Genomic DNA, 15,798 nt, shown 5'->3' on the forward strand with positions numbered 1-15,798 from the left:
GCCCGCCCCTCAGCTCCGCCCAGGGATAGAGGGGGTGGGGCCAGGGTGAGGTCCCATTGTGCCTGGCCCTCGCTCTGGGCAGTGTGTTGTCCTTGCAATATCAGCTGCTCAAGCTCAGAACACCTTGCCCTCCTGTGTCAAAGTTTCACCATCACTGTTCATGTTTGAGAGTTATTTATGTTTCTCTCCTCTCCATACTGGATACATAGCCCATGTCAAGGCTTAGGGATAACGGTGACGAATAATAAGAACGAACACAGAGCACTTGTCTCAGAGTCTGGAAGGAAGGCAGGGCACTGACTCTGACTTCAGTGTACAGTCTGACACTTGGCCTTCCTCGAGGTCAACCTCCGCACACCCATCAGTCTGTCAAGAGCACTCCCAAGGGCTTCTTTCCTGAGGCCAGTCCTGGGCCCTGCGGCTGTCAGGGAATCCACCTAACTAACGGATAAGCAGAGCCAGTGTGAGGGACATCTCATGGTAGTCTGGGGCCCAGGGGCTGCTCTACTCCCGTGAAGGTGGCTGTTGGCCAGACCAGCCTTGGCAAGACAAAAATTAAGAAATTAAAAATTAAAAAAACCAAGTCCTTATTGAGCAGAGCAGCTGGAACACATGGAGACTGCCTCAGGGAAGCTACCTATGAGCAGTGGAGCAGCGTCAGGGCCATCAGTGTCAGAGGGGCCAGGAGTGGAGCAGTGGCTTCTCAGACCCCTGGACATGCTGACAGGTGCTGGTTAGATGCAGGGCCCATCGAAGACACTAAGTTCCCAGGGTCGGAAGGGCAGCAGGTCTGAGTGGGGCTTCCTCGGTAGCCTCACTGGATGACACCCAAGTTCCACTGGGCAATTCACCTATTCGTTCATGTTCATTTTTATTCATTCAACCAACAAATATTTACTGAATACTTACCGTGTGCCAAGCGCTATGTTGGGAATGAGTGACAGAAATGAAGCCTGTCCTCAAGGAGTGCTGTGTATTAAAAGCAGCGCCAGAGGACAGTAACACAAAGGAGAGTGGACTTACCACTGTGAGTGCCGCAAGAGAGAGGTGCCTGAAGCATGAGGGCCATTCGACCTGCCAGAGGGCTAAGGGAAGGTGTCCCTGAGGTCTGAAGGAAGGCAGGAGGTCCTCAGTGAGCGTGTGGGGGATGGAGCGCGTGGCAGAGACACAGCTGTATTAATCAGAACCATTTCTTTACCCCCAGCCCACAGCTAGCCTGTCTCCTAGCTTTTGGGGTTGGGGGTGGGGGCGCTAGGTGTGATCATGTGACTTAGCGATAGCAGGTGCAGTGTGGGAACAAGTCATAAATGTCACTTCCAGGCACAGCTCACACCAAAACCTGCTGAGCCTCCTCTTCTTCTCTCACCATGTTCCCCACCACCCAACCATCTACCCACCCTACACAGACTCCAGGAAGGGGCTCTTAAGACCCTACAGGATAACACAGCCACAGCCAGAGGGACCTGTGTCTCCAGATGATCGTGTGGAAGGTCATCACCTGCCAACCGTGATTATCCACGGTGGATGTTTTTTATTGTGTTATGTAATCAAGATGTTAAGTCTGTAGCGTCAGCTAGTGTGACCCTAACCAACACAGACAGGAAGTGTTCAATGCAGAGAACGGTGTGCAAGAGGCCCGCGTGTGTTAGAGGAACTGAAAGGCTACTGTGAATACATGCAGACAGAAAGCAGGTTCTGGGTATGAGATGAGACAAGATGCAAGGACAGCCAAACTAAATGACAGAGACTTTCACACTCTGTCCTCTGTAACTGACGAACAAATGGACAAAACAAGAGCACACAGAAGATCTGAGCCACACCACCCACCCCTCAACTGACATTCACCAACGTTATCCCCTATAACTGCACAAGACACAGTTTTTCTAAAGGCACATGATGCACCATAGAGAGGACCATGAAGCAGTTTAAATAGATGTCAAAAGAAAGAAATCTTACAGATTATGTCATCTGACTACAAGAGAATTAAATTAGAAACCAACAAATCTAAGATTTTGAAATTAAATAACTGACTTCTAAACAACACATAGGTTAAAGAACAAATCACAAGAAAAACTGAAATATTATAAGCTGGGTGCCATGGTGCACGCCTGTAATCCCAGAAGTTCAGGAGGCTGAGGTAGGAGGACTGTGAGTTCAAAGCCAGCCTCAGCAATTTAGTGGGGTCCTAAGCAACTCAGTCAGACCCTGTCTCAAAACGAAATACAAAAAACAAACAAAGAAAAACAAAACAGACAAAAAAACAAAAAACAAAAAACCAAAAAACGGAAATACAAACCAGGGCTGGGGATGTGGCTCAGGAGTTGAGTGCCCCTGTGTTCAATTCCTGGTAACCACTACCTCTCCCCGCAAAAAAACACCTGAAAATATTTTAATTGAATGAAAATAAAAACATGAGCCAGGAGTGTACCTGAGTGGTAGAACACATTGTTAGCATGTATGAGGTCCTGAATTTGATCTCCAGTACCCAAAATAAATGAATAAGTGGGGCTTTACAGAAAAAAATAGACCGTGAATATTGGGAATATACAGGAAAAACATGGGATTTCTGTCCCAGGGATTTATATCTGCTGTTCCCTCCCTCTTTATTTGACTACACTTACTGATTCAGATCTTAGCTCAAATACCACTTTTCCTTGAGAAAATTCCCTGATCCCAAATATTAGGTTGCCCTCCCTCATGATATCACTATGAATGTCTTTATAACACTAAACATGACTGACTGTGCTGTATTCATCTTCCCTATAGCTGATAAGCTCCAAAAGATCAGAGATCAACACTATTTTCATGGCTGCATCCCTAATGCCTAACACACAGCCTGGCACATGGCAAGGGCTAAATACATATCCATGACTGGACATATGGACTCCTGCCCTGGCTGCAATCTTGTCTGCTTTCCCCACCTTGAGAATTCCTGGGAATTAAAGGACTGTGGAATTGAAGGAATCAGGGAATTGAAGGATTGGCCTTCAGGCCATAACGGCTCCCCATCCCACCTCCCATCTGTGCCCCTGAGGAAGCAGGTAGAGAAACAGAGTCACCTTGTTGTAGGCCAGGCTAAGGTACCTCAGCTCCGGGAAGGGTGGGGCCAATGTCTGGTTCCTGGCCTTCAGTGACTTCACAGGAAGAATCTCAAATATGGGTGGAAGTGAACATACCTTGGTTGTCTTAGAAGAAAAAAAAAGTCAAAGTCAAAGTGCCCTGATGATAAGGAAGTTGAGGCTGCCAATGGCCAAAGACCCTTCCTATGGAGTGTGCTGAAAAGAACCACCTTTGTAGTGAGCTTGGCCTAAGAGACATCTAGGGTCATAAGAGCAGATGTCACCAAGGGCCTAGAATTCTAGCTCTGAATTCTCTGAGGTCACTTGTGAGGAATTCTCTAACACCCACTTGGAAGTTCTCTGAGGTCACAGTACCTACAGTACCTCTGCAGACATCATAAGCACTCTGCCTCACTCCTACCCTCTGCCCAACAGCAGTTTATCCTGAATTGGGCTTTCTATGCAGGTGGGTTAATATTTCCCCAAAATATTGGTGCCCTGCATGGTTAAGGGATTTTTTTAGTGGAGAGAGGGAGACCAGGACTGATTTCAGCCTAAACACCTGTCTGACAGGCCAGTCCCCACCCCACAGTGGAGGTTCTTCATCTGAGAATGAAACAACAGTTAAGTCCTGAATGATTTGAGCCAGATTTTGGGGTCTGAATGTGGCCTGGTACATCTGAGTCACTTGAGGGTCATGGTCTCTCTGTACAACTGAGATTGCCTCAGGGCCAATGTATTTGATAAGCAGAAAAATGAAACTACTGGATTAACCATGCCCGACTCAGTTTACTCACTGATTCCTTGAATTACATGGGACTAAAAGATATTACAGGATAAATTTTGGGCTGTTGGTTAGATAAGGATGATCTAAAGGCTACCCTGAGTTCCATTAACCACGTATAATCTTGGGCAAATATTCAATTTTTGCTTGTCCATTCACTGCTTGTCAGTTCAAGCCTGAAGCCAATGATTCTCCAATAAAATGACAATAAAATGTTTGTGGAGCACCCACTTTGGGGCAAATATTTCCTGTCCTTCTAGGTCAATTTTTAAAGCCATACAAATGGGATGTCAGTCATGGATGAGAGTAAAATTAGTGATACTGTTTGGAAATGTATATGGCTCCCCTCTCTAGGTGATCCCAAAACGAATCTCTGAGAAAGTGGATGCTCCTTTGGGAGTTGTCCTTGGCAGATTTAACCTTGCCCTGCCTTCATTTGCCCTTCTGCAAGGTGGCTTCCTCTCCCTGTTTTTTTTCAAGGGTTATGTCCCGCTTTTTCCTAGCATTCTAGATTCTAAATTCTTAAACGGTTAAGATGTGAACTGTTAAATAAACTTGCTTTAGATTTACAGAATCCAGAACATCTGTTGACCTTCGTCACCCCCTCCTTAATTTTTAGTTCTATCATCAACTAACCCAAAGCATATATATTATTGTGAGGTTTAACTTGCAGGAAAAGAATATATCTGTTCTAAGAAAATATAGGAACTGGTCCCCAGACTCTGAGGTCCACTGTGGTGTTCTGACTAAAAGAAAAAAGAGGCACATGTCCTGGAGGTGAAGACCCCGCTCAGCATACAGCCTTCTTGCCCATGGTCTCTCTGTAGCTCATGTCCCTCCCTGAGTCCCTAAGATGGAGCTTTGAGGATGACACCCCTCCCAATCTTCCAAGGGGCCAGCCCTTGAATAAGTTGGAATCCTTCCTACCAACTCTTATCTCCTGAATATTGGCTTTCAAGTGGTGAGCAGCCCAGACCTGAATCCAGTATCAAAAAGGCAGCCACCTCCTCCATGCAACTCCCTACTTGGAGGAAAACTGGGTGAGCTGAAGGCGGGCGAGTCAGACTAGAGGGCAGAGAAGAAAAGTCAGTGTGTCCTGACACGAGGGCATGACTGACCCTCCTGAGGACAGAGAGGGCCCTGTCTTGGAAATGCAACCATCCAACTCATCCTCCAATTCTCAGATGCCAGACAACTGGGATCTAAGCACTGAAAAATCCTACCAATTTTCAACTTCCATGGTAGACAGTTGAGTGTTCACAAGTCCCTCATTCCCATATGCATGACCTTTTGCAGTGTGGTCTTGCTGCTCCTCTCATTCAGAGGGAATCCATATCTCTACCTCCTTGACTGGTTACTGAATAAAGAATTCATCTAATCTTTGTACCAGGTTTCTGGCACCTAGTTTCTAGAACCCTTGGAATTTCCTGAGTGATAGGAATGCCTCTGTTATTTAGGATTCCTTGGATCACACCTGAATTTATGCTCATGAGATGACTCAGGATGGGGGCTGGCCAGTCCTAAAAGACCAACCGTGTGATTAGGGTTGGGGCTTTAAACCAGCCTAATCTCTGCAAGGAAAAGGGGCCAGAGATTGAGTTCAAGCCTGAAGCCAATGATTCTCCAATAAAAGCTCTGGACTCAGGTTCAGACACGCTTCCTGATTGGGGAGCACATCCATGTGCTAGGGCCAGGGGCAGGGGTGGTGAAATGCCCTCATTCCACAGGGGAGAGTGTAGAAGCTCTGCATTTTTGCCCTTCCAAATCTCACTGTGTCTTTTTATTTAGCTAGTCTTTATTTGTATCCTTTATGGTAAAGCTATAATTGTAAATATAACTCTTTCTTGAGTTCTGAGTTGCTCTTGTAAATTACTGAACCCAAGTGATATGTGGGAAGTCCCAAATTTACAACCAGTTGATCACAAATGTGGACAGTTTGGGGACCCCCAAACTTGTGACTGGCATCTAAAGTTAGGGCAGTTTTGTTGGGGACTATGCCCTCAAACTTATGGAATTTGTACTAATTCTGGTAGTTAGTGTTAGAAATGTATTGCAATCTTATTGTATTGCCAAGAGAATATAGTAAAAGTGACACTCTTTGAGTTTCAGAATCTTGAAATTCTCCTTTGCTCTCTTGAAACCCAGATGCCACCAACCTATAAGGCAATCGAGGGTGAAAAGACCACAAAGAAAGGCCAAGCCAGGTCATCTGTCCACCTGGGTTCAGCTCCCTGCTAACCTGCCTGCTCAATGTAGCTGCATGAATAAGTTCTGGTGAAATCACTAAAACCACCTACCTCACTCAGATAATTGTGAGAAACAATAAATGGCTACTGTCTGAAGCCAGTAATTTAGGGTATTTTATGTAGCAATAGTTAATTTAACTGGTACAATTTCTTACACACTTGTATCTGAGGAGGCAGTGTACTGAGCTGCATTTTGCTTCTTATTTTAAGTGAACAAATCAATATTGAGTTTATGTACATGAATCTCCATGAGCTTGGTCAGTGAGCATCTGCCCTGAGAGAAAAATAAATTTTCTGTGCTGACAAAAATCAAGCATCTAAACCTTTGAAATCAAGGATTTGATCCTGGATAGTAGTATGTCTGGCAAGAACTTGTCCAGCTTTTGGAGACTCTTGTTAGAGACCTTCTGGGCTTCATGCTGGTGGCAGCCATATTTCAGCAAGTCTTGCAACTTGAAGTAGCCACTGTTATAAATTATGCTGAAAAAGCTTCTGAGGATAGCAAAAGCTAACCTGTGGGCCTGTCAGGGCCTGTCTGCTCAGCTTACTACTGCCCTTCCAGTGGCCAGCATCGTGCCTTGCACCTGGTGGGGACTTAGCACATATCTGTTCCATTAATGGGCCTTCTCAGTGTGATCTATAGAAGTGCCTCTCATGAGCCAAAAGATACTTGTTTTTTGTCTATTAAAATTAATGTTCTTGGGCTAGGGATGTAGCTCAGTGGAGGAGTGCTTACTTAACATGTGAGACCCTGGGTTTAATCCCCAAAACTGAAATTAAATAAATAAATAGAATTGCTGTTCTAACTCAAGTACACAAATATAAATTAGGCAGTTCCTACCTCTGAGGTTGAAAATCCTGGGTAAGATGAGAATACAACTTCTGAAACAAAAGAGAAATGGAATGAAGGTTGGTAAGAGCACAGAGTGACTCCCAGAGAGGCCAGGGTCTGCATCTGCCCCCAACTACGTACAGCAGGGTACCCTTTAGACCAGTTCCAGAGCTAACTGGGAAAAGGAGCAACTGTGTTGTCCATCAGGAAGTAAGTCCCTTTGCACTATGATAAAATCCAAACTCCTTCATCAGGCCTCGGAGGCCCCACAAGCTTGGTCCCCTGCCTCCCCCTCTCATCCCATGCTACCCTCTCCCTCAACACTGACCACACTGAGCCACGCTGACCTTCTTTCTGATTTTGCAATGTGCAAGCTCTTTCTAGCCTCAGAGCTATTAGAGAGTCCATACTGAGCAGAAAGCTAACCAGCTGTCTTAGAAGAAATATATATACATACATACATATATATATATATAAAATCCTGTCAGAGGATTTGAAAATCCTCTTTGTCATATTAGTAGAAGAAGTAGAATGTGTTAAGTCAGTGAATTCAGGAGAGATGGCCAGCATGGTTAGTAGCATGGTCCAAAGGAAGAGGATGTGTAAAGATTTCTTTCTTGGGACCATTTGACTAAGGTGTGCCAAGAAATAGCTGAGTTCACTCTAAAAAATGATCTGCTGGGACTGGGTCCGTACAGATGTCACTTGCCTTTACCCTGGTGAATGGAACCCCTTCCCCACATTAATGATATTATAATGAGAAAGGTCATATGTAAATATGACCCCTGCCATAGATGAGGGTCTGCAAGTCATGTGGGAAAGGTTTGTACAATGAATCAAGTTGGAGTTTGTAGGGGGATGGGACATGGTGGCAAGTGTGGGTCCTGAGCAATGATCCCTTGATGAACAGAGAGCTCCCCTTTCTAGAAAGATGGGTTACAGAAGAACACTGTGCCTGAATGCAAGTTCGCCCTTTCCCACAATCACCGAGAGTGACTCTGGACATCAGAACCCACATACTAAGCTTCTGATTGGGGATTGTAATGTGAAAAAAGGAACAATCAAGAATCTCCAAATATTTGAGGAAATTAACCTTGTGAAAAAAGTCATGAAATATAGATGGAATTAGCACTGGAAAAAATTCAGATTATTTAGCAAAAAGAGTAAGAACTTTAAAATAGAATAATCAGTATCCTTTGAGAAATTTGAAAACCTATTTAATTTCTAAAAGTATGCTGTTGTGGAAGGGAAACTACTAACACTTTTGTAAATTTAAAATATGGTAATGTAATAAAAAGCTGAATAAATGTGCTGGATACAAGAACAGACCCAGCTAAAGAGCTAATTCACAAAGTGGAAGATGGAGCTGAGAGACTCTCTCAGAATTCTGTATAAAGGCAAAGAAATTAAAAACATGAGAGAAAAGAGAAACAGAAGTAGGCTAAAACTTGTGGAATCTGAGAGAATTCCAGAGGAAGACTATATAGAGAATATCAAGAGAGAAATAAAAAGACTTTCTCCAAGTGAAGGAAACCACTCATCGTTTTTTTCTGTTTTTTTCCCCCACATTTTTTTATTGGTGCATTATACTTGTACATAATGACAGGATATGTTGTTACATATTCATACTTAGATACATAAAAACATATACTACTAATGGTGGAAATAGGTTGAAATATACCAAGGATCACAATGTAAGTTAAATTCCTCGATTAACAAAAAGACCAACAGAATTAGGTATGGTGTGCACGCCTGTATTTCCTGCAATTTGGGAGACTAAGGCAGGAAGATCCCAAGTTCAAGGTCAACCTGGGCAATGCAGAGAGACCTTTCTCAAAAAGCAGGGCTGGGGGTGGGGGTTGGGGATGTAGTTTAATGGTAGCACGACCCTGAGTGTGCAATGCCATATTGTTTTTGAGAATGCCTTAAGATAGGCATTCATACCAAACAAAAGGCAATCAAGGCCCAAAAAGATAAGGCGTGATATTTTACAGTGATTAAAAGGCATAATCTACTGAGATAAAAGCTGCGAAGCTAATAACAGAAAACAAACTTCATAGTAAAAAATGCCAAAAATGCAAAGAGAGATTGACAAACACATATTAGTGGTGAGAAACTTGATTTATTTATTTAGGTACCGGGCCTTGAACTTGGGTGCTTAACCACTGAGTTACATCCCCAGCTCTTTAAAAAAAATTTTTATTTAAAATTTTGAGACGGGGTCTTGCTAAGTTGCTGAGGCTGGCTTTGAACTTGTAATCCTCCTGCCTCTGTGCCTCAAGTTGCTGGGATTACAGGCATGCACCACTGTACCCAGCTGATGAGAGACTTTAATATGCCTGTTTCCAAAGTTAACAAACCATGAAGACTGAAAGATTTGATTGGAAAACTCACTGAATAACATAATCATGTCAATTATTAATTTCCCAAATTTGACTTTTAAACCAACTCTTCTGTATTCTGCTTTGGGACGCTGGAGCTGGGGTTTGGAAACCTGAAAGCCAGGTTTTTGCCAGCTGGTTTCCTGTTACACTCTGACGACAGGGTGGTGCAAGAGGGAGACTGCAGAGTTGGAAGAGGAAGGGCTGGTCCCCTCGTCTGCTTCCCATGGGTTTCCTGACTGCTGGCAATTCCTGTGAATGCCCGTGGAGTAATGCTTCTACCCCAGCAGCAACTGAAACCACCGGGCCTGTTTTTCACTTTTATAAACCAGTCTGATTTTGACTCCCTAGCCAGTATTCCATCCTCAGAGACCTGGTTCTCAGCTTCCCAAGTCCCATCTGATACCAGCAGTCGAGCAGCACCAGTTCCTTGCAAGTACTCTTCCACTGAGCTAAAGTCCCAGCCCCAGAAAAAGCATTTGACAAAATTTGCTGAGCGTGGTGGCGCACACCTGTAATCCCAGTGGCTCAGAAGGCTGAGGCAGGAGGATCTCAAGTTCAAAGCCAGCCTCAGCAAAATCGAGGTGCTAAGCAACTCAGTGAGACACCCTGTCTCTAAATAAAATACAAAATAGGGCGGGGGACGTGGCTCAGTGGTCTAGTGCCCCAGTGGTCTAGTGCCCCTGAGTTCAATACCCCGTACCACCCAAAAAGAAAAAAGATCCATTTGCAAAAAACTCTCCAAGAATGCAAGAAAATTTCTTTAATGTTCATTATCATCACTGCTTGTTGACATTTTTTTTTTTTTTTGGGGGGGGAGAGCACCAGGGACTGAACCCAGGGGTGCTCTACTGATGAGCTACATCCCCAGCCCTTTTTATTTTATTTTGAGACAGGATCTTGCTAATTTGCTGAGGGTCTCACTGGCCTTGAACTTGTGATTCTCCTGCTTCAACCTCCCAGGTCAGACGTGTGTCATCATGCCCTGCACTTCTATTCAACATTGAACTGGAAGTCTTAGCCAGCAAAATAAGGCACTAAAAAGGTATAAGAGGTATTAAGATTAGTAAAGAAGACAAAATGATCATCATTTATGGATATCATGTTGTGAACATAATCCATAAGTCTATAAATGATTAGAAATAATAAATGAATTTAGAAAGATTACTGGATACAAATTAAGTCTGTCTATGTACTAGCAGTAAATAAGTGGAAATAAGTGTTTAAAAAGCAATATCAATGACGACAGCATAAAAAAAGATTAACTGCCCAGGATAAATCTAATGAAAGATGTGTACAATCTCGCCATTGAAGACTATGAAGTATCATTGAGAAAAAACTTTAAAAGACCTAAAAACTACTGGGATATGTTATTTTAATGTATTAGAAAACTCAATATTGCAAAGATATTGATTCTTTCCAAATTGACCTATAAGGTCAGTGAAATTCCAAATTCCAGCAGAATTTTGTGTTGAAATTGACAAGCTGATTCTAAAATTTATATGGAAATGCAAAAGCTTTATAGTACCCACAGCAATTCTGAAGGACAATGACCTAGTTGAAGAACTTTACTACTAAGTATCAAACCTTGTTTATAGCTGGGTGTGGGCACATACCCAAAATCCCAGTGGCTTCAGAGGCTGAGGCAGGAGGATCCCAATTTAGCAAGGCCTTCAGCAACTTAGGAGACCCTGTCCCTAAATAAAAAATAAAAAGGGTTGGGGATGTGGCTCAGTAGTTAAGCCCCCTGGGGTTCAATCCCTAGTACCAAACAAACAAACAAAAACAAAAACAAAAAACCTCTTAAAATGGGAAAGGAAAAGCACCAACCACATAATAAAAGACTGATAAATTTTGCTTCATTAAAATTAAAACTTATGTTCATTAAAAGTCACCATTAAGCTGGATGTGGTGGCATATACCTATAGTCCCAGCAACTTGGAAGGTTGAAGCAAGAGGATTGCAAGTTTGAGGCCAGTCTTGGCAACTTGGCAAGATCCTGTCTCAAAATAAAAATTTAAGAGGTTTAGGGTGTAACTCAATGGCAAGATGCCCCTGGGTTCAATTTCTAGTACTCCTCACCCCCCACCTGTCATCATTAAGAATATGAAAAAGCAAGTCACACAACTTGGAGAGTTGTAATATACACATCTATGAAAGACTTGTATCCAGGATATCTAAAGAACTCCGATAAAACAACAAGAAAAAAACAACTCAATATGTATATAGGTGAAAGCCTCAAATAGTCAATTCCAAAAGAGGATGTCAAAGTGACCATCAAACATATGAAAAGATACTCAATATCATTAGTCATTTCAGATGTAAATTAAACCACAACAAAATGCCACTATATAGCCACCAAGATAGCTACACTTGCAAAGACTGAATTACCAAACCATTTGTGAGGATCTGGAGTAACTGGAAATCTCTTAGATCATTGTGGAGTAAACACTGGTACAACCACTTTGGGAAAGCATTTGGCAGTATCTACTAATGCTCGACAGACTTTTATAGTCTGTGACCCACTAATTCTGTTCCTAGGTATATATCCAAAGGAAATGAGTGTTTATGTCCACCAAAGGATATATAAGAGGATGCCTCAGCAGCTTTACCATAATAGCCAAACTAGAAATAGCCAGAATATCTGTCAACAGTAAAAAGGGTCAATAAATTGTGGAATAAACGAGAGCAATGAAAAAGACTGTACTACCTATACATGCAGCAACATAATAAATCCCACAGACAAAACACTGAGTGAAATAAACCAGACATCAAAGAGCACATGCTCTATAATTCCATATACATGAATGTTAAATCATCTTTGTAAATTCCATATACATGAATGTTAAAATTAATCTTTGGTGATAGAAGCCAGGATGCTGGTTATTCTTGGAGGAGGTATTGGTTAGAAGGGACACTGGAAATACCCTGCACTGTAATGTGAGGAGTGGAAAAAGATGTATGTAAAACTCCAAGCCCTATACAATATTTCTGTTTTTCACCCAAAGTAAATTATTTTCTCAATTTAGAAGAAATGTAAAAAACAAACAGCATGGTAGTGGTGTAGTAACTTGTAACTAGATCAGTGGAACAAAACATAATCCAGAAATAATACTCCTACATTAAAGGGATTCTGGTTCACGATACAGATGACACTCCTTTCTTTTGTCTTTGAATGCTGCCATGCGGGTGTGACTCTTGGACTGTGGTAGCCACCTTGAGACCCCAGTGGAAGCAAGCCTAGCAGAAAGGACAAACGAGCAAGCTACGGAAGGCAGAGAAGACATGAGTCCTTAGAGTACATTGATACACTATAGAATTAACCATCTCTGGAAAGCCTTCCTTCTGAGTTTTTTTTTTATTTGAGATTTTAAAGAAATTATTCACTTTTAATTGAATTTCAAAAGTACTTTAACTGACAGAACCAGTTAGAGTCACTGAACAGTTCAGTTTAAATGGAGCAGTTCCCCAGGGAGTCACAGACTTTCAGGATCAACTCCCAGAAGTTCGCTCCCACTATGGGGCAGTGGCTGGAACAAGGGGCATCACTCACCTGTCCGGTCAACATCCTTCTTCATGGGCAGTACGGTATAGTCCGGTTGTTCATCTGAGGGCTCAAATATCCATGACTTGGGCTGCAGAGTGAAGTGGGGCTCTTTCCGGGGACTTGCCCTGACTCCAACCCAGTCCCCTGATCCATCACGGAGCTGAACCTGCTGTAGGTACGGGATCCGGAAAATCCTGTTTTGGTCCAGGCTTAACTTCTTCAGTCTTCAATTAAGGAAAGTGAATACAGAATCACAGCAATAATGATACCTTGGGGATATTCACTGAGCAACTTAGGGAAAGAACAGGGAATCAGGCTTGGATGCCTCCTTCTCTTGTGTGACCTTGAGCCAGTGACTTACCCTCTCTGGGTCTCAATATCCCTCTCTCTAAATGGGAATAAGGCTTATAACCTTCCAAGGTTCTTGTGAAGATTAAATGAGACAATATGGAAATGGCCTGGCACAAAGTCATAGTCAGTAAATGGTAGCTGAATCCAAAGGAAATTTCCAAGTCACATGATCAGAACTGTTCTTCCTGATCCCCCATTTTTATGATGAGCTAAAGCTCAGAGGGGAGAAATCACTTACCCATGGCCACACAGCAGAGATAAGTGGAGGAGCTGGGCCTTAAACCCAGGCCATTCGGCTTGCAGAGCAGCACTCAGGGCGTGAGCATGGCTGGGGTGAGAGAGGGCGGGCCCTGAGGAGGCAGGCTTGTGGCTTTACCTCCTGAGCCCTGCCAGGCTGGCAAAGCAACTGGGGTTGGAGAGTTTGTTGTCATCCAGCATCAGGGTCTCCAGTGCCGGGAACCTCAGGATGTACCTCTTGCTTGTCAGCGATGTTACGGATGCCTCCCTGTGAGAGCAAAGTAGGGGTAGGGCAGGGCAGGGGACGCAAGCTCTACCATCCCCAGGAAGAAATGGAGGATAGGGAATCACCTGGGAGCACTGACCAGCGTGGGGACTTCTCTAGTTCCCAGAGAGGTCCCTGTAGAGATAGACCGGAAGTGTGATTCCTCCTCACTGACCCCTTCCCCAAGCCCCACTTGCAGACACAATCTTCTGTGTGGGGAAAGTTCACACACATCATGTTTGAAACCTGGGTCAGCAAGGTATGGCTAAGGAAGCCGGGAACATTCTGCAGGTAGAATACTGCAGAGCTGTGGCTCAGGGCAGTCTCCTGGGAGTGCTGTGTAACCCTTGGGACTGGTAACCACAGGAGCACCAGGAGACAATGCCTTTGGTATTGATTTGGACCACAGCTTTGCCACCAAGTGGGGTTAGGGTAGGCTGGATAAAGGGCACCATCCCTGACTGCAGCAAGGTTCTCCTCTCAAGTGACTCCATAAAATAGACATGTCAGTAAGTAGATAAGAAGCGTCTTTATAAACTCAACTCTGAGAATTCCAGGAAAAACCTGAGCGTGAGATTTAAGAGGTTGAGGTCCTTAATTACACAGGCAGGCAGGAAGAGCTGGCATTTTAGGTGCTACCGTGAATGTGATCTTGTAGGTGAATGAGGCCTAGGTAACCCTACGTAAATACACAGGCAGATGACTCAAATCACGTTTGCATTCCTCCCGTCCACACACCAAGATAAAAACACCCATTGACACGAGACAAGGCACAACTATACAGATACCTATACAAGCCACAAACACACACACAAGAAGAAGGAGGTAAACCAACATTTCTTCAGAGCCTGCTGTATTTCTGGCATCGTGTTAGATGTTATGTGTTATCAGACTCTCCATGGGGAGGATGAGGATTATTTTTCTGCTTTTCAGAGCAGGAAACTCAAGCTCAGAGTGACTTGCTGAAAGTTTCAGAGCTAGAGAGTGGCAGAGAGAAAACTAGAACCTACTTTTGCCCTACTTCAAAACCCAGCCTCTTCCCATTCCTGCTGTCCACTTCTCACATTCACAAACCTTCAGACCACATGTGGATTTAAAGGGTGGAGAGATGGAGGAGTGGGAGGACTTAAAGGTGGACAGAGTTCAAAAGCTAGCACATACACAGAAATCAGGACTGTTCACTGATGAACTTAGTGAGGGGAATGTAAGCCATTCCTATATTCACTCATTCATTCACACTCATGACTCTCTTTAATGTACATTTGTACAGCCAGGTACTGAGAATACAAAGAGAAAAAGAATATAGTCTTCCCCTTCGGGTGTTTATAGGGTGTTTATAGTCTCATGAGGAGACTGATGTGCTACACATAGTGGGACAAGTGCTCTAAAAGAAGCAGGTGGGGAGGGCTCAGGGAAGGCAATACTTAAGCTAAACCATAAAGAATGAGAGGCAATTTGCCATACTCTAAACCACTATGAAAAAGAACAGAGAGAAAAATCACCTCTTTATGACTGGATCTGTAACGTAATTAGAAGTGCTGGGCAGCCATCTTTCCTACCATGGGGCTCAGAAGCACACACACTGTGAGGAGAAATGAGGCAAATCACAGAAAGGAGCAGGTGTGAGGCTGCGAGACAGGACTTCCAGGCTGCTCCACAGTGCTCAGGACCTATGTTCTCTAAATATGTCTCTAATGCATGGCTGTGAGTTTCCCCGATGTTCTAATAATGAATTTCCTGTTTTTTGCTTTCTGTGAAACTTTCAGACATCTATAGATAATAAACATGGTAGAGCTAACTAAAAAAAAAAGGGACATGGCAGATAAGGATTCAGGAAGAGCCCTGGAAGCAGTGTGAGGAATAGGCTTGAAGTTCAAGGACAGAGACATTCAACAGAGAAGGCACAGGAGTATTTCAAGATCACAGGTGATCTTTTCCCCTACCTGGAAGGACCAACTTTCACATACTGAATTTTAAATCTCTGCCTAAGAGCAAGAACAGAATGCTGGACAGCAGCTCTGTTGATTTATAATTAGTTGGCCAATCTTTATTTTACTCCAATGAAATAAAGAAAAGACTTCAAAAAATTCCTCTTG

At 43.4% G+C, this 15,798-nt stretch overlaps 1 protein-coding gene across 1 annotated transcript in view; it reads right to left on the reverse strand.

Annotated features, from left to right (window-relative positions):
* XRRA1 (X-ray radiation resistance associated 1) overlaps positions 1–15,798 on the reverse strand; it is a 70,938-nt gene that overhangs the window by 9,167 nt on the left and 45,973 nt on the right. Inside the window, 4 exon segments of the mRNA XM_079104461.1 lie at positions 3,060–3,185; positions 6,931–6,971; positions 12,856–13,073; positions 13,577–13,705. Coding sequence (XP_078960587.1) covers positions 3,060–3,185; positions 6,931–6,971; positions 12,856–13,073; positions 13,577–13,705 — 514 coding nt within the window.

The sequence above is a fragment of the Sciurus vulgaris genome (genome assembly GCF_902686455.1).
Source record: "Sciurus vulgaris genome assembly, chromosome: 11".
NCBI lineage: Eukaryota > Metazoa > Chordata > Mammalia > Rodentia > Sciuridae > Sciurus > Sciurus vulgaris.